The 21,493-nt window shown below is 46.4% G+C and overlaps 2 protein-coding genes across 3 annotated transcripts; both read right to left on the minus strand.

The window, feature by feature from the left end:
- Positions 1-3,975: 3,975 nt before the first annotated feature.
- Positions 3,976-13,462, minus strand: kmt5c (lysine methyltransferase 5C). The gene is made up of 9 exons (XM_085934318.1): positions 13,109-13,462; positions 11,985-12,117; positions 11,527-11,692; positions 11,098-11,207; positions 10,846-11,009; positions 10,500-10,519; positions 10,207-10,343; positions 9,972-10,132; positions 3,976-9,638 (listed from the first exon to the last, which is right to left on the minus strand). Exons 2-9 carry the CDS (start codon positions 12,095-12,097, stop codon positions 4,978-4,980), a joined length of 5,532 nt encoding a protein of 1,843 aa, XP_085790444.1. The 5' UTR covers positions 12,098-12,117; positions 13,109-13,462; the 3' UTR covers positions 3,976-4,977.
- A 572-nt stretch (positions 13,463-14,034) lies between these two features.
- On the minus strand, positions 14,035-20,277 carry ppp1caa (protein phosphatase 1, catalytic subunit, alpha isozyme a). Of its 2 annotated transcripts, none has more exons than XM_085933873.1 (8): positions 20,067-20,277; positions 19,729-19,827; positions 17,344-17,475; positions 17,022-17,252; positions 16,839-16,943; positions 16,426-16,649; positions 16,117-16,251; positions 14,035-16,040 (listed from the first exon to the last, which is right to left on the minus strand). In XM_085933873.1, the coding sequence occupies exons 2-8, from the start codon at positions 19,781-19,783 to the stop codon at positions 15,924-15,926; spliced, it is 999 nt and encodes a 332-aa protein (XP_085789999.1). In that variant the 5' UTR covers positions 19,784-19,827; positions 20,067-20,277; the 3' UTR covers positions 14,035-15,923. The 2 variants fall into 2 exon arrangements, with proteins under 2 accessions (XP_085789999.1, XP_085790000.1); XM_085933874.1 differs by having other exon boundaries at positions 19,970-20,277.
- Between the last annotated feature and the right edge of the window lie 1,216 nt (positions 20,278-21,493).

Genomic DNA, 21,493 nt, shown 5'->3' on the forward strand with positions numbered 1-21,493 from the left:
TTCGTTGAAAGACATTGTCAAATGAATGCATTGTGATAATTATACACTGATGCAGGTAAACCTTTATCAATGTGTTTTTTTTATCGCCACCTTTTACACAGGCATACTACACAACACAAGCTTTCCAGCTGGTTTGCTGATGTATTTAAAGCCTTGTGGAAAAAAAATGAAATAATCCATACAGAGATTTTCTTTGATCCTTTATGCAGCGTTTGACACGCATACGGCAGCAAAGATGAAGCACTGCAGTGAGTGTGAGAAACTCCTCCCAGCATGGCAGCTAATTCCTCCGTTCGGAGCGTTACGGCGGAGAAATGAGCGTGCGTGTCACCCGCCGGACTTGAATGCAACGAGAAAATCTGTAACCAAAACCATGACACACACACACGCGCCCAAACGTGGTCCTTTCGGCCCGTCCGCTGCAGCTAAATATAGAAGCACCAATTTGATGATGCCACGGTGGTGGGATACAACCCCCGCGGCCCCCCTAACCCTCTGCAACCTCCCCCTCGCAGCTCAATAGAGTCATTAGCCCCAATAAACTGAGAGTGACTTCATTGCGTGCGTGTGTGTGCGCACACCGGCACGGCAACGAGTGTGAATTTCCCAGCTTATGAGCTGATATCAGAGGCAGGACGGTGGAAGCCGCGTGGAAGGGGGTAGAGGATCTTGATATAAAAAGGTGTTACAACCATCACTCACTTGTCCCACCCTGGGGGGTTGGAAGCAATTGTCATTTTGCCCGACTTGTGTCAGACGTAGTAGCAGAATAATAAGGGAAGCCAGACGGCAGTTGCGTGAAAGGGGGCAATCCGGACCAGTGAAGTTTAACACCCACGAGTCGCTCATCACAAATCTGTGTGAATGGTAGCAACATGGACAATGTGTGTGACCTGGGCTCAGAGGTCATATCAGACGCGGGACGGTATTTGTGTGAAAGGAAAATGGAACCTGAAGAAACACCATTCGTCCACCAGAGTGAAAGCGTCCCAAATAGGCCCAAACGTCGAGGCCATGCGGACGGCGCTAAATCAGTCGAATGAGCCTGAGCGGCAGCACCGAAGTAGGACAGAGCGCTGGGGAGGCTTCCTGTCCCAGATCGGTCGTTAACCGACGGCGGGAAAAGGGAAGAGCGAGAGCGCGAGCGAAGGCGCTGGCTAAATCTGGAGTTATGAAGTACCCCCCCCCCTGAGCAGCCAAGCAAATATTGCAAAGAAAGGCGAGGCGCTCCGACAAATAAAAGCGGGAGAAGCTGGAAGGAAAGCCTGAGAGCTCATTGACGAGCTGTCGATAAACCCGTCCCTGACTTTTTTGTACTTCCCATGCCCCGACGCTATTGCATTCCTCAGCAAATCAGCCAATTTATGCTAATTAATCAGCTTTCATCTCCAGCCAGGACGCTGTCCAATTTCCTCCGGTAGTATCAGAATGAGGGCACATGGCAGCGGTGTGAAAGGGGGTTACAAGACCCCCGGTCAGGAAAATCCACTTCTGTGAAGAACTAAATTGGTGTGAAATGGAATTCAGGGAAGAAGAAAATACAGCTGTGAAAAGGGACTTGCGGAAGGCAAAAAAGATCAACTCGATGTTTTCTTTTTGTGTGTCACCAGATTGCTGTTGTAGTCCCAAAAAGTCGTCAAGGATTGCTAACTAATGCGTCGTCATTTTGCTCAATCTGCAAAGCGGACTATGGAGTCTGGCGCTCTCGCAAGCCGGGCCTGGCAATGACATCATCAGCTGATGTGAACTTTGACTGGCGCAAGCCACTGACTCATCCGGCTGTGGCGGAACAATAGCAAGCCAGTGTAGGTGACAAACGCTCTTGAACGTCACTCGGGACAATGCCACCAGGATGGAGGTGTTGCAAGGCTTTAATTTGATTCATTTGTTTGTTTATTTATTTTTTAACGCTAAAGGCAAAGGTTCAAAATTATGCCAGATGATTTTCTAACCATCCATTTTTTTTTTTTTATCCTACTCGTCCTGTATGGAAGTATCTCTATCTCATATGTGTACGTTCACTACTTTTGTGAGATTTGCACACAACTCCACTGATATTTTCCAGGCAAATTTTTAGCACGAGAAACACACAAAAATGCACGTGTGAACCAAATTGGTTCTATGCAGTTATCAGGAGGAATTTTCCTGCACCGGTTTGCCTAAACCAAACAAAAATCATTGAGCATTAATCCTGAGCCAAAGTCTCTCAGGATTTGCGGATGTCTCTTGAGATTTTCTCTACAAATTCGCTTGATCTTTCAGGCTCATTTTTCCATCTTTTGGTGAGTCTCTTGTCAAACATACAAATCAATACATCACACGCAAGATGGCAAACAACCACACTGTTGCCACGCTGTTTCCACAAGTACAATTTTGCCAGCCATTTTCTACAGATGAGCTCCAAAATTGAGTCAGAGCAGATCCTTGCAGATGCTCACTCAGCCAAAGTCTCACGTATCGCCATCCATGTGTGCAGCACATTTTGGGGCTTCCCACTGTAGCTTTTAAAATTCAACACACAATGCCACCATATTGTTCCCACACTGCTTAGGTGTTATTTTATGCACCAGTTGGCCTTTTTTTCACGACCCCCCCCCCCTCCTTTAACATACATCCATACTGTACGTGGGCGGGACTTCAAAGATGTGACATGAAGCAGCAGCAGCTGCTCCACTTATATACACACACACACCACTCAGCACTACGCTAGCATTCGGCTGCTATGCAGCATCTGGGCTGCCTTGCTCCAGGGCACCCCCAACGCTCACTCGCACAACACACAATCACACAGAGTAGTACCAACGTTGAAGAGGTTCTTACTGTCTTGTCGAGCTCCTCTTGATGATGATGGCGAATGTGAAGAAGAGAAGTCCGGAGGAGGCGACAAGCCAAGACGCTGCTGTTGGGGAGGAGAGAGAGCAGAGTGGGGAAAAAAAGAAAAAAAAAAAGTGGAAGACAGAAGAATGAGAAGAGTGGGCGCCGTGGTAACCAGGTTGCCTCCTCTCTCTTCTCTCCTCCTCCTCCTCGATGGGATGGAGGAACGTTTATCCCGTCCTCCTCCCGGAGTGACACTCACTCGCTGCTCTCTAGCTCGCTCGCCCCATCCCTCCCCCTCCCTCCCCTTCTGCAGCTCCATCCTGGGCATACCCCCTTTGCTTTGCTTTCGCTCTCATTCCCTCCCCGTCTTTGATGTTTGGACAGAGCCAAAACGAGAGCGATGAGGCAATGAAAGGGAGATGGAGCAGATTAGCGGCAATTCTCGACATGAGCGAACAGTTTCCGATAATGGGGGAAGCTATTGCCGCAATGCTTCTTGTGAAGGGGGGGCAAGAAGACATCAAAGTCCACCGTGAAGACGACTCTGTCTATCCTGATTTCTGGACTTCTGTATGATCAAATTCAGCTAGCTGGTCATCAACCTTTGTGAAAGTGAGAGCTGCTGCTGAATGTGAAGGAAGGGCTACCAGCTTCATCAGCACTTTTGGGTGCAACGTGATGTTTACCTTACATCAGTACTGTGAACATCCACATGTGGGAAAGGGCAGGGCCCCGCCTGAAATTGTGACACATCGATTGTCATCATAAAATTGACACGGAAAATATTTAGTTGAAATTATTTCCTTTTACCAAGACTCGGTGTGTTGTGGATGTGACAGGAGAGTTCAAGGTGGTGGTGGGATGGCCTCAGGGATCCGCTCTGAGCCCCTTCCTCTTTGCAAGCAAGACTGCTGGCGATGTACAATAAATGCAGGGAGCGGGCGGAGGAACCTTTGGAAAGGTGCAAAAATGGACTGGAATGGAGAGGAACACTATTTAACCAAAGACAGAATTGGGGAGAGGGCGGGACAGAGAATGGGAGCACCGAGCGACGGTGAGTGCGGGCAGGCACTGAAGTCACGGCTCTGAGTGTTAGGTCCATTGATGAAGCAGCCACGATGTCTGGATTTCGAAACACATAAAAACAAGACCAGAAGGTAAAATCTGAAAAGGAGTGAGAGTCTTTAATTGTGTACAAGCGCCATTTTGTAGATTTCAAAAGCAAACGTTTTCCTTTTGAGTAAGACTAACACTTTCAGGATGCGAATTGTGGGGGGACCCAAGATAAGGTTTTACAACAGTGGATGAGAAATTAATTACAAGTCATATAATATAGATTTTTATATATATTTGTCATCTCTATATTCAGCTAGATAAGGTTTTTGTCCCATTAAATAACCGTAAAATATTTACTCCAATCAACAATCAAGGTGAAGTATAAATTAGGTTCAAGCACCATTTTGTTTTAAAAGCAGGACCACAAGTAGGCCAACAGGTTTCAAATAAATACACAACGGTACAGCAGCATGGAAGGCTGCTATGGAAACGCAAAAATGATGTCGACACAAAGAATGGAAAGATGGTCACTGTTGGTTCCTCACAACATAGATTATTTGCTTTACTATGGACGACCGTGGACCCTCAAAAGCTCGTTCAATGTCATACCTTTGCCAAAAATGCTGTTTAGTCACATAGTTAATCATCATTTAAGTGTCATGACAAGTTAGACAAGGATAGAATGCTGATATGGAAGTAATTCCGACAGTGTGAATCTTGATACAGATGCTGCTACCACATAGCAATTTTTGACCAGATTAGACATGAAATTTTAGGTAACATTCAGACCCAAAAAAAAACAAAAAAAAAAACCTCTGACGTTCCACACGCAGTCGGCAATGGCGACCACTCAACAACTAAAATCACCCTTGCACGCATACAAACAGTGAGAAAGGATATTCTTGAGGCTATCAAAATCAGAAGCGTTCAAAAAGACTGATAGGAAAACCAGAGGCATAAAGCTGCCCATAAAAAAACAGACACACCAAGCGCACGGGCCGGACGCCGCAGGGCGGTTATGAAGTCACAGTCTGGGACTTCCAAAGACTGGTCATCAGCTATTTGGTCTTTGACGGGCAATTTTGCAAAATTATGCAATGTGGATCAGTCAGAGTATTGGAGGTCCAGGTCCACAGTTCCGTCGGTCACCACCAGCCTGACCCGCTTGGGTTTGGTAGAACCCATGGAGTGAGACGTCGACCCATAGTGCGGTATGTCCTGGTGGTCGCCCGGCTGGTTCTGGTGGTGCGCATCCTTCAAGTGTTCGTCCGGACCCGTTTTATGTCCTGAGAAGCTACCCATGCAAAACGGGGGCGGGTTGGACGGCTGGGAACCGCAGGGCTCCAGAACCAGCCGCCCCTGAGTGCCCGAAGGTTCCATCAAGCAGTGGTAGGTGTAGTTTGCGGGTCCGAGTCCCGGGTAACCTTCGGGCGAGTCCCTGAGGCCCAGCGTCAACGAGTGGTCGCCGCTGAAGTTGAGTACGTAAGGGGGTCCCTGCGGGCCATACGAGAAGGACGCTGCCGGGTGGGTCCGACTTGCCGAGGCCGGTGTACCAGGTGGCGTACTGTGGTTCATTTGAGGACCGCCGTGATGCGACATTGGAGAAAGAGACGAAGGGAAGCTGAAATCAAATGGATCCTGCTGAGGATAACAAGGCTGGTTCTTGTCTGAGCCCGGCAGAGTGGACTTGTCGTGTTTGGATGTCTTCTCCTGTGGGTAAGAATAAGCGTCTTTAGTGGGGAAGAAGAAAGGTCTTGGCAGGTTGGAGAAGTTTTTGTACGTCGCAGTGGCATCGTCCTGCTTTTCAGAGGCCGTTTTACTTCGACTGAAGCTTTGGTGGAAGGATGAGCTGTGTTTGTTGAAATGAACGCTGGACCTGCTGGGGTTGGCAGAGGGTGCGAAGTAGCTGGCGTTTTGTACAGGAACACTGCTTTTGTGCTGAAGGTTTTCCATGAATTTGCTAGCAAATGTTTTGGACGTGGCGTGGCCGCTAGCAGCCACATGGTCTCTGGGGGGAGCACTGTACAAGTTCTGGCTCGGGTTCCCGCCCTGAAGCTTCATAACCCTGTGGATCACAGTGGAGGACTTTTCCTGGGAGTTGAAGAGATCCTCTGGCTGGTTTGGATTTCTTCCCGTCAAGAGTTGAGGATGGAGGAACTTGCTGGCCATCGGAGACGGCAAGAAGCACCTCGTTTGGGGGGCGCCTCGGTGCGTACTCGACTGGCAGTTGGCAAATGTCTGGGGGTGTTTGGGAATGCTCATGCGGTGGAAAGGTCCATGTGTTTTCAGGTTGGATGTGACTTTTGATTGGCTGCTGCTTGGTTTGACGTTTGAGGTGGGCGGTACTAAAAGAGGAGCATTCTGAGACAGTGCAGCAGGAGTGCCAAATAGGCGAGGTTTGCTTACCGCCGCCGACGAAGGAGCTTTTAAGTCCTCTCTGGACAGCCTCATTCCGGGATTCTTGCTGAGCAGTCGATCCTTTCCCGCCAGTTCGGGATTGGCGAGTGCTGAAAAACTCAGACCTGCTTGGGGAGGGATTCTGCTAGAAGCACTCTTTGTCTCACAGTCCAGAGAGACTGAATCATTCTTGGACGGGAGCAGAGCGGGGAAGAACTGGAGATCGTCACTGGTGAAGTTGTTGTCAGGACTTGGAGCGCCAATGTAGGGCGTCTCAGTGGTCCACGTGTCCGAGGGGCTGTGTGAGAGGGGGCTACTAAAGGGATCCGTAGGGGCGTCCAGCGAACACAGATCCGAGGGCGATGAGTTGAGGATATTCTGTGGCTGATCGTAGCCTTCAAAGTTGAGATACTGGAAGTCCAGGATGTCATCGCAGCAGTTCGCAAAATTGGGCTCGCCCGGGAGAATATTGTCCGCGGTTGGGAAGGGCGGAGACTGGGACGGGGGCTGGATGATGGAACTGGGAATTCCGGACAAGACGGCTGTCTTTTCCAAAATTTGCGATGAGCAAAGACCCTCGGAGAGGCTGCTGTCGATCTGTTGGAGGGACTGACTGAGGCAGTTGGTGGGCATGTCACACTTGGACACTATTTTGTGCCGCGGCTTCCAGCCACTACTGCCGCTGGCTTCCGGTCTCTCTGCGATCAAGTTGGCCACGACCGCACTCTCTGCGTCCTCGTCATGAGGGCAAGACAGGGAAAGCGGCGACAGCGACAAAGACAACTCTGGCTCGTCTGTTTTCAGGAGCGACGTGGTATTGTTCAACTTGGGAGTCAACGGCTCCTCTCTGACCTTGCTCAAGTCCAGCAGTCCCGGGATTTGCTTGGCTAACGAGGAATCTTGAAGTTCTCTTTTGACCGATGGCTCCGTTTTATCTTGGAGCTGGTTCTGCTTCTCATCCATGTCGTCCACCTCCCAGATGTCCTCCACCTTTCTGCGCAATTTGAGAACCGGTAGAAGAACGCCATTCAAACCCAAGTGGGACTCCAGTTTCTGCTTCGACTCACTTTCAAATAGGCAGCAGCTTCTTGTGAACCTATCTTCAGTTTTTGGTCCTTGGACAGCAGACGACATGTCATTGCTTTGAGTTTTGTCCAACTGCTGGCTTGTCCCGCATTGAAACTCCGCTTGTGTTTTTTTCCCCAAATCTTCTCTGGGCAGCTTCAACATTGTGAAGGCATTCTTCCTCTCGCCCCGTTTTTTCAAGCGAAGGAGTCTGCTCTTGGACTTCTTACAGGCTTGCACATGGGCCTGAGCGGCCTGCATTTCCATGCTCAACACAGACACGGAATGCATGATGGCTTTAAAGGGATCACTGTCCACTCCCTTCCTCTTTTCTGTTTTGATCAGACCATCCAAACCGTTGCTCTGCATCTCCCACAGTTTGCCTCTTCTCCTCTTGAATCGGATCCTGAAGTTAAGTTCTGGCTTCGTCTCCTCAGTGTCACTTTGTTCCAAGGCTGATGTCCCCGCCTGTGAGTCTTTCTCCTGCTCATCCTTCCTCTGATGGTTTCCATCCTGCTCAACAAGGTCGTGCTTGTCGTCTTCATCTCGCCTCTCGGATTTGAACTTGTGAACTTTACGAAGGCGACTGTGAGGAGCTTTGGTAACTCGATGCTGAAGCACCCTGCCCGCGTAGTTTTGCCTCGAGACCCTTGTGGAGCTCACCCTCCGGACTTTTGCTCGCGTCACTTTGCGTTTTTTGGCACGTTTGATCATCTTTTTGGGACGACAACTCGATATCCGCCTTGAGGATGAGCCGGGAACCTCTTTGCGCATCGTGACAGAAGCAGCAGCTGCACTTTGTTCCGACTCGGCAGCACTGCGAAACGTCCGCTTCTTCAGAGGTATATTGGACTGCACGGCATCAAGGTTCTGAGCGGTCTGGATGGTGTTGGGCGAAACATGCAGCTGGAGAGGTAGCGGGTTGAGGTCGGCAGCTGCCGGTGTGTCGGGCGGGTCGGGATTCTGCGCCAAGGGGACTAAACTGCTTTCTCTGCTGTTGGACTTCAGCTCGGCTTTTGTCTTCACTCGTTTGTGGCTTTTCTGCAGCCGACTGACATTCTGTTTCGTCGCCACATCGTTGCTCGCTTGGGTTTCTATCTGATCCGAAGAACAACCATGGCCCTCCGATTGCTCGTCGGCTGAGGCTTTACTTTTCTTCAAAATATCCCACAGGAGGACCCTGGCCTGTTTTAGGACGATGTCATTGCTTGGGTTGGGTACTGGTTTGCTTGGCGTGGAAGTTACCTGTTCCAAACTGTCAACATCACCTGGATTTGGAGATTTAACCCCGTGCGAGTTATTCTGTCTGGTTGTCACTGTCCTCGATGTATTCACACGAAGCTTTCGCTTCTCTTTGTGCTCTTTGGGTTTGTCCTTTTCTGTTGCTGTTTTTTCTTCCACGACTGTCTGGATTTCAATAATCTTGTTTTTTCCACCTTCCACTAGATGGGAAGAGTCCGCTCTGGTCCTCTTTGAGGCACGTCGCTTCCGTAATAGTCGCTCATCTTTGGCCTTGAACATTTCCCGCGCTCCTTTCGGAGTTTCAGCGGCGCAAGGGGCTGGGACAATTGGGGCTGGGGCAACTGGGGTGGGTGTAATTTGGGCGGGTGGTCCCTGCTTCTGTTGGGATTTTTGTGCAGTCAGTGGTCTGAGGCCCTGAATCTGCCTCATCTTCCCTCTCAGCTCCTCCCTTACGTGCTGGTCGTCAAGACTTGTTTCCTGTGCCTCCTTGCAAGGCGCTGAGATTCTTGTGAGTCGGACCGTCAGGTATTGCTTGAGTGATGATAGTAGCAGCTTCTCTGAATCTTTCTTACAAGGTTCCAGAAGACTCTGACCGACCCTGGACTCCAGGTTTTTTTGCTCCGTTTTGTCCTGCTTTATCGTGCCCGAGGCTTTGTCTGAGGCGAGCTTGGCCGTGCTTTTGGATCTGGATGAGCTCCTTAAGGGAACACTGACCCGCCTTTTGTTCTTCTGAAGCAGATCTTGTGAGAAAGGCTTCACGTTGGGGGTTGTCTTCGGCTTCACCAGCTCCAGCTGCTGCAGGAGGGCCCTCTCTTTACTTTTGGGATCCTTGCAGATCAGCAGAAAGTCCAGCGAGTGGCGCCGCACCCTAATCCTCAGGTCCCGGATCAGGCACTGTGACAGGAGCGGCAGCGTCTGTCGCTCTTTCCTGGGCTCAGCCAATTCACCGGGTCTTGTGAGCCTGTGATTCTGTCGCCTCCACTTATTTGTCTGCTTCCACTTTCGGTTTTTAAGGGCATTCTTCCGCATCTGATGGGTGAAGGAGTTCCTCGACGGGATTGCTAGAAGGGAAAGACAAGGTCATGTCACAATGGACGCTTCCAGATAGAAAAGTAGTTGTAATCTTGACCAATTGAAATACCACAAATTACAGCCCCTGTAAAATCTTTTTTTAATTAAGAAAAAAATTAGCACTGCATTGTATAAAACCATTTAAAAAAAAGAATGAATCTTTTTGATACAGTGTATCTGAGGCTCACTTGAATTTGGCGCGCAACACAAGGTACTACCCCCCCCCCCCAAAAAAAAAGTACTCATAAATCGAAGTACGGCGGGATTGGATATTCCTGCAGTTGTTCCACACCAAAGTGAAGAGAAAAGCCCTAGAAGGATACCTGAATGTAATCCCGGAAGAATGGGCTTGGGGCTTAAGTGTCCCTTCTCTCGCTGATGGCGACGGTAGCGCTCTCGGAGGCGGTACTTCTGGTCCACGGGGTCTTTTGTTTCCTCGCATTGCGGCTGCTTCCCTTTGTGTTTGAAGTGACCTTCCCCTTTCCTACAGGAGAGTCCACGTGGGTATGTTACACACGAGTCACAACAGGTCAGAAATGGCAAAGAGCAGCCACGCACTTCTCGCAGGTGCAACACTCGCACATCTCGTTGCCTTCGCCGAAGAAGCTGGCGCCATAGTAACACGTGATCTCCTCCCCAGGTGAGATGGGTCGAATCACCTCCACGCAAGCACCATTCTTCTCACCAGGGACAAACTGGGCGTGGGATTGCAGAAAGACAAAAGGTTGCTTGAGTCCCCGAGAGACACGCAAATAAACAAATGGGCGTCACAATAAAATCTGATGCTAATAAGAATAATTCTCCAGGTTAGGCATTACTTTGTTTTGTTTGACAAATGAATGTTTGCTTACCTTGCAGTTTGGCTTGCAGTCTTCCAGCATAAGGAAAAGAAAGAAAGGAAACAGTCAAGTCAAATGGTGTAAACCACTGAAAGCCTCTTAATGGCACTAAATTCAGTCAAAGGGTTCTGTATTGTGAAACAGCAGACATTAAAAAGTATCTCAATATATTTCTAGATGTGAATGAGAAGTTTTTAAATGATAACTTTAAGTTGTGTTTCCAATGCATATACAGCATAACACTGTTAGAACTAATCTTCTGCCACAATCGTAAATCATCAATATCTTGACGCAATGCAGGCAGAATGGCAGCAGAGGGCGCCATTCACAACTCCAAAACTGAACTTGCCAAACTGACCATGGTTAATGAAGGCAGCAGGTCCAAGCCAGAGTTGGGCGCAGCGTTTGCGTGTGGAGTACATGACACTGAAGTCGTTGACACCGGCCCGCAGCACGGCGCTGTCAGCCGGACTCAGCTCGGCGATGCAACCCAGAAGGACCTCCACGCGCTCACCCACAAACCTGCCCGCCGGTGACAAACGTTACACATTAATCTCTTGTCAAGTGACCTTTTCGTTTGTAAGCGCCACGGAGCAGCGTACGGACGCACCAGTGTCTGGTGGAGGAAATCTTGGCTCCATTGGTCTCAGAGGAGTAGCGGTCACATGACTCAATCTGGATGCCGCTATCCAAAAGGAAGGCGTTGAGGTAGCGGTTCACCTGTGGATAAGATGGGCGACTTCAGAACACTGTGCACACGTGTGAGAAAGAATTTGTCGTGGACTTTTTTGAACGGCGGATTATTTTTCCACAAGTCATTTCCTTTATCTTATGATCACTGATGTGTTTGAGAAGTATACAGAGAAAAATATATACAGTAAGCTAAGGGATAATTTTGTACATTCAAGGTTTTCTGTCTGTCTTGTTGGAACCTTTACACCTGATTTCAAGTCACTGCTGTGAGGGACATCCCAGAGGAGGCAACAATCCAAGAGCATGCTAATGAAACTGATGTCGATGAAAAGGTACGAGTACATACGTGCTGCCTCAGGAGCTCCTGCCGGTGGCTCCCCAAAGCGTTGAAGCAGTCACCCGCCAGCCCGCCCACCGTCAGCGCCTCAAAAGTGGCGTTGAAGTCGTGTGTGCGTTGGAAGCGCAGCAGCGTCTCTTTCAAGTTGCCCCAGCGACGAACCTCTGGTGCTGGGCTGAAAAGAATGGTTTTAATGATATGACAAAATGTGTGGAAGAAAGTGCAAACTGAAAATTTGGACGTTTCTGCATTTATTGTCATTTCTTTTATCAGTAATAATGGCTGGTCATCGTCAAAAGTACATTTAGACACATAAAGCCACCTGTGACTAAAATCTGCCGTTGAACGTGTTCTATGGCCAAACGTCATGTATGCTTTTGCATGACTGAGTGGCTCAAAGATTCTTTTGGACTATTTCTACTTATGTCTATTAAGCATGCAGGATCCGTGACAAGCTAATTAATTACCTGATCTTCATTTTATGGGTGGTGAAGCCCAGGAGCGGGTCCAGCACCAGGCTGGTGGCCAGGTCATCTGTCTCACACAGCTCCTTCACACTCATTCTAGTGCCGCAGTCCATCGCCTCCCACCATCAGCATGCTGGAAAAAGGTTGCAGTTAAAAAAAAAAAAAAGAACATTCACAATATTTCTATAGCATGATAACTCATAGTATAGAATGTTACTGTTCTATTTGTCTGCGTTCTTCATTTCATCCACAGAAGACAACCTAAAGTATTGACTTTGCAATTTACAAATAAGAATCAGACTGTTGATGTTTCGGTTTTAATGTCAGTGAATGCTTTCCACAGAAGATGAGCATTACTCAATGCACCTTAAAACCAAGGTACGTACCCAACAGGGATTTTTTTTCTTTCTGCCCCCATTCCTTCCTTCTTGGCTTCCTTTCCTCAGACCTGTTTTTTTATTTATGCATCACACAATCCTTCATTTGCTTCATCTTAATTTGAAGGCTTTCTTCCCTTCACTCCTTCCTTCTTGCTTTTCTGTCTTCCTCCTCAGATCTACTTTTCTTCTTTCCTTCCTTTCTGCCTTCTTTCAGACCCACTTTGTTATTTTGCATCTCTCCTCCTGCTTTTCTGCCTTCGTTACACTTTCTTTGTTCTGGAGTCAAATGATTTGTCATTATTCACGGTTCCTGAAAGTAAATGAAAGTTAATTCAAGCTGTGTACGCCTACCCTGCACATTAATGCGTTTTCATCGTTGTAACGCGAACCATGACGTGATCCGGGAGAAAAACAACTTTGACATTCCCTCAATGTTCAGTATGGTAATACACACACCGGCCTGTTATTGAAAATATGATACAATGAGGTCTCTCGTCAAAATCGTGTCACAACGTTCCTTCGACTCTGAGCCAGCAAGTGTCAACGAGTTCATTATTGTATGGATTTAGCGCCTTAGTTTATCATGTAACAGTCATCAGCTGCTGGAGAGAAGTGTGTAGTGTGTAGGCGAGCTAGCATCCCCGCATCACACACATTTAGATATAAATATAGAGATATATATACATGTATATACATCGGACATAGATTCAAGGCATAGCCTAGACACTGCCACGCAAAACCCACCTGGGAGTCTTTTCTGGTCAGCGAAGGTAGGAGCGTGAGGATGGAGAAGTAAGATCCCAAAAAGCAGCTCTTCGCCGGGAAAGCTAGCCTAGCAACATGCTACCTAGCGGGCTAGCTGGCTAGCTTTACACCCCAGATTACGAGAACACTTTTGTAACGTAATTAAAACCCGGCGTGCAAATTTCCGCAATTTATGCTGCAAATGTACGCAGTTAATGGTGTGTAATTTGTTTAGTTTCGTGTCTGTAAAAAAAAAGCCTCGTCGATTTATATTATAATAAATTATTCTAAAAGCTTAATTTAAGGTAGTAAAAGTTGGTACATTGCAGTGCAACCGAACTTCTGCACCTTGAAGACACGCCTACCAAGCTCCCATTTGTTGGGTTAGGCAAATAAAACCCGCTTCTCAGGAATCAGTCTCATGTGATTGGTCGGTTAGGAGAGGGGGCGGATGTTATTATGAGTGTTTGTTGATGCGTGGAAGCAGAGTACAAATGGGCCGCAGTTTCATCAATGCCATTGGTCCAGTTCTGCGTCTATTTGGCGAATCACTCGCGTCTGGTTGGATTTAATGCTCGTGATTCGACGACGTTAGCGTGAAGGCGGGGTTACCGGTGAGTCCATCCACGGTGCAAATGAGTACAGTAGTTTCATTGAAAACAAAAATAATTTTAACAGTCAACTTCCTCCTCTTCGCTTCCTTTTCAGTTGAAGTGAAGCGTTTACAGTAAATATATGCGTCAAATAAAGAGTCAAATAAAAATATACAAAATTGTAACATTTGTTTTACGTATACCGTTGTGATGTATTGTAATGACGGTGGGCCTCTTTTTTAAATACAATGAAATTTTATTTAAAAGATTATAAATATGTTTTTTTGCATTGCAGTCCTGTAAAAACCCACAAAAAGCCACAAGACACCAATATACAAATTCTCAGTATATATTTTAATTTCTATGCCTTTAACAAACAAATTGCAATGGGATGAGAACTACTGGTGAAATTAACAAATAAAATTTCCATTTTATTAGTTTCACTTATTTCTATTTATTTTTAAGATGGGAATGATCTGATGCTGCACTAACACATCCAGTGAAAGGACATGATGCAAAACATCCCCGATCCGTTCCTTGAAAAAAAACAACTCCTACATCATAGAGAGATACACATTTGTCAGTAAAAACAATGACCCAAAAAAGTGATTAATAATGTTTTTGTATCGTTTAAAAAAAAAAAAAAGCACATGTCTGTACAGCTATTATGAAAAGTATGGAAAGGGCCTCATGTGGCCATCTTGGACCTTTTTTCATCTTTTTTTTTTAGATGACAGATTAATCAGTTAATTGGAGTTCTTCCTAGACTGTCATTCTCTATTCTACCCAACGACACTTTTTATCCTGGAAGGTTTTGGTGTCGTGTCTGTGTACGTATGATTTGGATTTTCCTGATCACTTCCTGAGTTGATCTCAGTGGATGGGTGCTAACAAGAACGAGACTCAAATGGAAGATGAGGACAAACGTGGCAACAGAGACCGGAGAGGGCCAAAAAGTGTAAGAAACCCTGAAAGACTAAAGAAGTAATGTTTGCTTGTGGTGGCACCCTGTTTGCCAAATGTTTACGATTTCTACTGTTTGCATGTACTACGCTTATTATACACGTGATGTTAATTTCTATGGCTCTTGTTATCCCATCAAAAAAAACAAGCAGAGGCAAAAGACGTGTCAATTAAAACCCAGCCGCTTATTTTTCGCATCTCTTTTGGTTAGTTGTCACGGTAACCACCGACCCCAGTAGTATTCCCCATTTTAGGCCACGTTCACACTTGTGGGTCAGTACTGCAGCAAAACCTGAACCACGATAGTTTACCTGCTAGTCAAGAATGTTCCAAGTTACCAACACCTTTATGATAAGAAAAAAAAAAAAAAGGTCCACTTTGCATCGCATTTACACTAACCCATTTTTAGGAATGGAAAGAATATGGTATCCCAACCCGACTGGACCACTGAGGTTCTGTGCCCAAAGATTTTTAATAGAAAAAACTGCTCTCTTTTCTTACATACATCAGTTGTTTTTACATTTTTGCTGTTTTTTTTGTGTTTTTTGTTGTTTTTTAAACCGGCTGAAAGTCAGGAAATTGTACTGAGTTGCATTTTGGAGAGCACACACACTAATCTTGTCCGTTTTGACCAGCAAAAAGCTTAGAAGTCAGCTTTTTGCTGCCATTTGAATGGCGGTCCATGAGTGAAGCCTCAAGCGTGAACGTGGCCTGAACACCACCGAGCGACGTGGCAGTTGAGCATTATTATTTTTATTACCAGCCGCACCTGCACCTCATTTCGCAACAAGCTAAGTGCCACAATCACTAGGTGGTTTTTGCAATGTGTGAAACGTGCCAGTTCAATCTTATTCAGCTTCCAAAGGACACATCGCTTTCAAATATCTACAAAACAAAAAAGTATTTCACATCTTAAGTCGCATCTTTTTGAATGAATGCCGCCTGTGCACACATCCAGCCAGCATGGGCTATGCAAGCCCCTCCCCCAGCTTTACCAGATAGCCACCATTAGGAAAAGATAGTGTAAAAAATGCATTGGGTACACCTCAAAGATGGAGACAGCTTACTTGTTGAGAGGCGAAACATGAGAGGAAAACAAACTTTCTGTGTGATGACGCGCACACAGACGGGAAAATGAATGAATGCAATGTCTCTGGGAGAAACAGACCATTGGGAGGTAGAAAGGAGAAAATGAACAATGAGAGCATCAGGCGGACTCGATGGTGGAGAAAAGGAGGGAGAGGAGCCAGTGGTGGGTGTTATTTCTTAGCCTTGGCGGCTTTGGCGGAATTTCGTGGCGGGGTGACAGGCCTCCCCGATCCCATCCCAGCGCCGCCGCCATAAGGATACAACTTCTTATCGGCCGGCTTCAGGATCTGAGACACACAAAAGGGACGTTTGGCCAAACACTTTGGACAGTTTCCTGGTGCTGACAGCTTTGGTAAAACGCACCTGGAAGGAGCACATGAGCGTTTCGTCGACGCTCATCATGGCGCCGGCGTTGTCAAACTCGCCGCAGTAATTGGGGGCTGAAAAGAGAGTGACCAGCTGCCTCTTGGCAAAGAACTCGTAGCCGTCCTCGACCACCTGCACCAGAGGAATGAGGAACAAATCATTAAATATGAGACATGATCATTACAAGTCATCACAAGTTCACAAAGCATTCAAATGTAAATTTTGAGGTGCACAGAGTGCTTGAACGAAGGCACTAACAGTTAAATGAAAAGATTTTAAACATGTGGCGGGGTGACACGGACTGACCTGATGCGCCCTGCATATGAGGTCCATGTCGTGCTTGTGTAGAAACTTCGCCACCACGTCGGCGCCGAACGTGAAGGAGACGCCACGATCGTTCTCCCCCCAGCCCAGGACGTCCTTGTCGGGGTCAGCCCACAGCAGGTCGCACAGCAGACCCTGGTCAGGCACATCGGTGGGCCGCATGACTCGGCGGATCTGCTCCATGGATTGCAGGTCGGGTGACAGGCCTGGCGAGGTCATGTCAGTAAACACGCCCAGGTCATTTTGTTAGGAATGCACTATCCAATCCCAAGGTACCCGAGGGGGGGCAGCGTGGAGCCACAAGGCATCCAGACTACCAGGAATAATAGCGGTAGTAATTGTAAAATAAATTGAAAAATTATGGCAAGCTGCCTGTCTGTGGAAGGTGTCCCTACCTCCATGGCAGCAGAAGATCTTCTCATCTACAATGGCAGCCACCGGTAAACAGTTGAAGCAGTCTGTGAAGGTCTTCCACAGTTTGATGTTATACCTTCGCTTGCCTGAAACGCACAAAACATTCTTCAGGGGGAAAAAAAAAATCAGAGTGACTCGATCAATTTGCGTTCCATGGCGCTCACACTCGTCATAGAAGCCGTAGATTCGATTGATGGAGGCGCACTCGTGGTTGCCACGCAGCAGGAAGAAGTTCTCCGGGTACTTGATTTTGTAGGCCAGCAGCAGGCAGATGGTCTCCAGGGACTGCTTGCCTCGGTCCACGTAGTCGCCCAGGAACAGATAGTTGCTTTCCGGTGGGAAGCCGCCATACTCAAACAGCCGCAGGAGGTCGTAGTACTGGCCGTGGACGTCGCCTGCGAGGGGAGCCGGAGAGCAGTTTGGGTAAATAATTTTCACGACTATAGGGCAAGGAAACAGTTGCTTGTGCATGTGTGTTGAGCTCACCGCAGATTTTAAGGGGGGCCTCCAGCTCTAGCAGGATGGGCTGGCTCAGGAAAATCTCACGAGATTTCAGGCACAGCCCGCGGATCTCGCTCTCTGTCAGCTGCACGTTCTTGCCAGGCCGAGAGCCCTTGACTGCAAGGCAAGAAGGATGCTCGGATGAAAAATCAACACGCATGAGGCCAGAAGGCTTCCCACGCAAGAAGCACTGCCGACGAATGAAAGCTAAACGAAATGACAACGCGCATCAGTCAAGCTCACGGTTCCGTTGACAGGCGTGTGTCAGCCTGACAAGCACACGCGCACACAGACATCATGAAAAACAAATAACAAACATGCTACCTTAGAGGAACACACAACAATGAATGCATTTTTGGACAAGGACAAAACAAAATGAAGGTTTTAGGGCCTTCTTTTTTTTTTTTAGGTCTGTCAGTGTAAGAATGATCGCCTCAATCACACGCCCACACAGGCATATATGGCGCTTGATAGTACAGCAGAGGCCCGCCGTGATGCACTGCCTGACATCACACTCCTCCCACATGCGCGCCACACTTGTCCTGCACATCCGTCGTGTCGTGTGTGTTGGACACACTTCCACTCTGCTTTCTGTCTTTTGAGAAGTGACTGCGAAAATGTTGAACAATACACTGATCAATGATGCCACTACATCGTCTTCAAGCTGTCCAAGGACGTGACGCTGCTGCTATAAATGAGACTAGTCAATGGAGGTCAAAGTAGAGTGGAGCAGCTACTTAAAATGGAGGCCTGCCCGAAATAGTGAAAGAGGGCCTAAATACAAGCGGTGCTGCTGCTAGTGCCCCCTAAAGCGGGATTAAAGCCAGCTTAACCGCAACACAGCTAACTTCGGAGTGACTGTGCCGCTAGCAGGAAAAGGCGAGCTTATCAGTGGACACATACACACTGTGCTGAATGTGCCGAGTCTAAACAAAGACTTGGACCAAAAAACACACACATAGCAGCGTCTGGATGTCTGCACTGGGGAAAAAGTCAACTTCATGCGCTGTGTTACATCAGTTTCACATCACCCTCTTGCACACACCCAAAATAAAATAAAAAATAAGAATCACACTAACAGACACACACGCAGTCACACTGTGCAACTTGAATTGTTAATGGACTTGAGTTGGTGGTTTGCCCAACACATTTAATTGGCTTGTTGTTGACACACAGACTGAAGAAAGTGGATAGACACACGGCAGGGCACAATCAATCATTCATTGATCGTTTGCAAAACACAAGGGCGAGAAAGCGCCGTTACACTTTGGCACAGTACAACAGAAACAGGTGATTGCTTGTTATGGTCGGTCATAAAAAAGGAACGAAAGACACACGGAAGGTCAGCGGGGTTACATAAGCGTATATAAATACTGCCACTATCTGCCTTGTTTGCGCGCACACACACACACACAAGCAGCAGCTGGTCCGCAGTCAAAGTCAACAGCAGCTAATATGGCTGCTGTGCTTGCGTCTTTTTTGTGGTGAATAATCCAAGTCACCTCCTGCAGATCAACTCCATGAAGCCAACATTCCAACTACATTCATTTAACCTAAAGAGGACAATACAACAGTCCAGAAAATTTGAGTTAGAAAATTGAGGAACAAGCACGAGATGTAGGCAGAGAACTTCCCAACAAGCAGCAATTTGACAGACAATGAACAAGTTGAAAGAAAATGACTTGCTCAGTCACGCTCTCATTTTAGAGTGATTGTAAAAGTCAACATGAATATGTGCTAGCTAACAAACTAGCATCAATGCTGCAGTAGTTAGGTCTCTAAGCAATACATCTTCAAAAATAAATGCATACAATTATAATGCTCACTGGCATATATTCTTTATCCTTCACATAAAAATGACATAAAAACACTAGTGCAGTTTTCTTTTGTGTTACACCATAAATCTAAGTGTCAATATGATGCTGGTGCTCAAGGCACATACAACAGAAGGAATTTAAGCAGGAAAACAAAATGCAAAAACTGCTTTGCATGTTCTTCGGATGAACTTGAACATAAGTGTATATTTGTGTTCTTCGGCTGAACTCAATACTTGATAAGATTTTCGCTTGTGGTTAGTGTCCTCGGGCTTTTTCTTGTTTCTGTTACACAATCTAGTGGTCGACTACCAAAGTACCAATAAACAAAAAAACATGATTTCTGTTTAGTAGCTAGTCAAGTCAAGAAAAATGTTAAAATAGGGCTAATTGAAGCACCTATTTAGTGTTAGTGCTTATTGTTACGAAGTGATGGTGTTGTCAGTGTCATTCACTCCGCTGTGACACACTTTCATCTATCTCCGCACCGATTGCACAAGACACACATCTTATTCGCATGAAACAAACAATTTGCTGTCGTTATTGGTCGTCTCACCTTCCAAAAGACGCTGAATGATCGAGTCGATGTTTAATTTTTCCGGTTCCGCCATTTTCTGTTGATTCTCTCACGAGCTTCCCGATTCCCGTTTGGCACCTTCAATTTCATTTACCGCCCCAATAACACACAAAATACAGTATTAGTTGAAAGTTACATGGTTATGCATTAATCCAAAGCGCTTGGGACCGTGACATTGCACACCGTTAAGAATAGATAAGGAGTGTCTCACATTACTCACAGCCTCATTCCATTCACTCTGAGCTCATGCTAACACTTTAGCCGGGCTGGTCACATAGCTAAACAAACGACAGTCAACTTAGCTCGCATTGTCGTACCTTATCGGAATAACAAGTCTCCCAGTGTGTTATTAAAAATACAAAAAATTGTTCAAAAAAAAAAAAGCCCTGAGCTCGGCCGCGGCTCTGGTTCCCCCTTGCCTCTTCCTGTGGGAACTTTAATAGCAGGCCGTTACGGGCTAGCTGCCGCTCGGACTCGGAGTGTCTCCGGTCGGCTGGCTGTCATCGGAGAGGGCCGGAGTCAAACTTGATGACGTCACATGCTTTAAAAGCTGATTGGTCAAAGGCGTTTACACCTGGAATATGATTGGTGTCAGCGTGTGTTGGTGTCAGAAAACGCCCGCCCCCTCGAGAGAACGTCAACGTCGTGGAGCCGGATGTGAAACTCAAAGGGCGCCATCTTGCGTGTACAAACCAAATTGCACAAGCATCAAATTTGCGTTTGACTTCAAAGTAGACACTTGTGACGTAGGATGACGCTAAAGTGACGCAAACGGCCACTGGTGAAGGCAACGTAAGTGGTTTAGAAATGAGACATTGTGACAACATCAAGTGAAGATCTGTATCGTATCTGTACAGAGAGGCGTGACCCTTTTGGACTCACAATTGTATATAAAATGTACATTGATGTTAATTTTTTTGGCACATTTTTAAATAAATAGTGTTTTTTTAAACGATTGAAAATTAAAACATTGTAACATTGTACCTTTAAAGTACATTTGTTCAGATCAGTTTTCCTTTTACGTGTAATACATTTACATTTTGTCTACTATTCATTTTTAAACATTTATGTACAGTTTTTATTTAGTGTCTTGTTTTTCATGAATAAGCAAACTATGTGTTTAAATGGAGAGCCAAGGGCCTTGGTAAAAATTACCCCATGTATTTTACTTTTATATTCACCTACTTGTGTATGTTTGTATTGTCTGTTATGTAATGTCATCATGAGAAAAAAAAAGCAATGACATGGAAACTTATGAATTAATACTCTTTATAACCGCTTAATAATTGGATCACATGAGCTGGCGTATCTAATGTGAGCTTTCACAATCTCGACTCTTCCACCAACCCACACCGTCTTTCCCAAAATCACCACAAAACTATGACATCACAATCTTTTATTTGTCATCAGTTTCGGCAGAGGGCGGTGGTACGTGTGTGTGTTGTGTGTATGTGCGTGCACGTGTGTGATGACTTACCTTGTTCAGATACACAACCAGCAGCTTGGGTCACATGTGTCAATTTTTCATGCAGAAAAACAAGATGAGTTAAACAAAATCATGAGCATCATGAGACCCAAATATTTTATGCTGGTTTGTTGATGCCACAAAGGCATATTGAAGAAGATAAAGTGTGACGCTTTTGGATATTCAAATTTGTCAAGAGCCAAGGGTGTTTTTTTTTTTTTTTTGTGGAGTCAAGACGAAGAAAAAGACGAGAGGAGGACAAGTCCATTCTGGTCTGTG

Source organism: Syngnathus leptorhynchus, chromosome 16, assembly GCF_054491065.1.
Source record: "Syngnathus leptorhynchus isolate UIUO chromosome 16, UIUO_Slep, whole genome shotgun sequence".
In the NCBI taxonomy this organism is placed as follows: domain Eukaryota; kingdom Metazoa; phylum Chordata; class Actinopteri; order Syngnathiformes; family Syngnathidae; genus Syngnathus; species Syngnathus leptorhynchus.

Coding starts and splice junctions, on each gene's coding strand:
- kmt5c (XM_085934318.1), bottom strand. CDS start 12,097: ATGGACTGCGGCACTAGAATGAGTGTGAAGGAGCTGTGTGAGACAGAT. Junction 11,208..11,526: donor AGGAGCTCCTGAGGCAGCAC/GTATGTACTCGT, acceptor TCTTATCCACAG/GTGAACCGCTACCTCAACGC. Junction 11,010..11,097: donor ATTTCCTCCACCAGACACTG/GTGCGTCCGTAC, acceptor ACCGGCGGGCAG/GTTTGTGGGTGAGCGCGTGG.
- ppp1caa (XM_085933873.1), bottom strand. CDS start 19,783: ATGGCGGAACCGGAAAAATTAAACATCGACTCGATCATTCAGCGTCTT. Junction 17,476..19,728: donor CATTCAGCGTCTTTTGGAAG/GTGAGACGACCA, acceptor CTTGCCTTGCAG/TCAAGGGCTCTCGGCCTGGC. Junction 16,041..16,116: donor CGCTCATGTGCTCCTTCCAG/GTGCGTTTTACC, acceptor TGTGTGTCTCAG/ATCCTGAAGCCGGCCGATAA.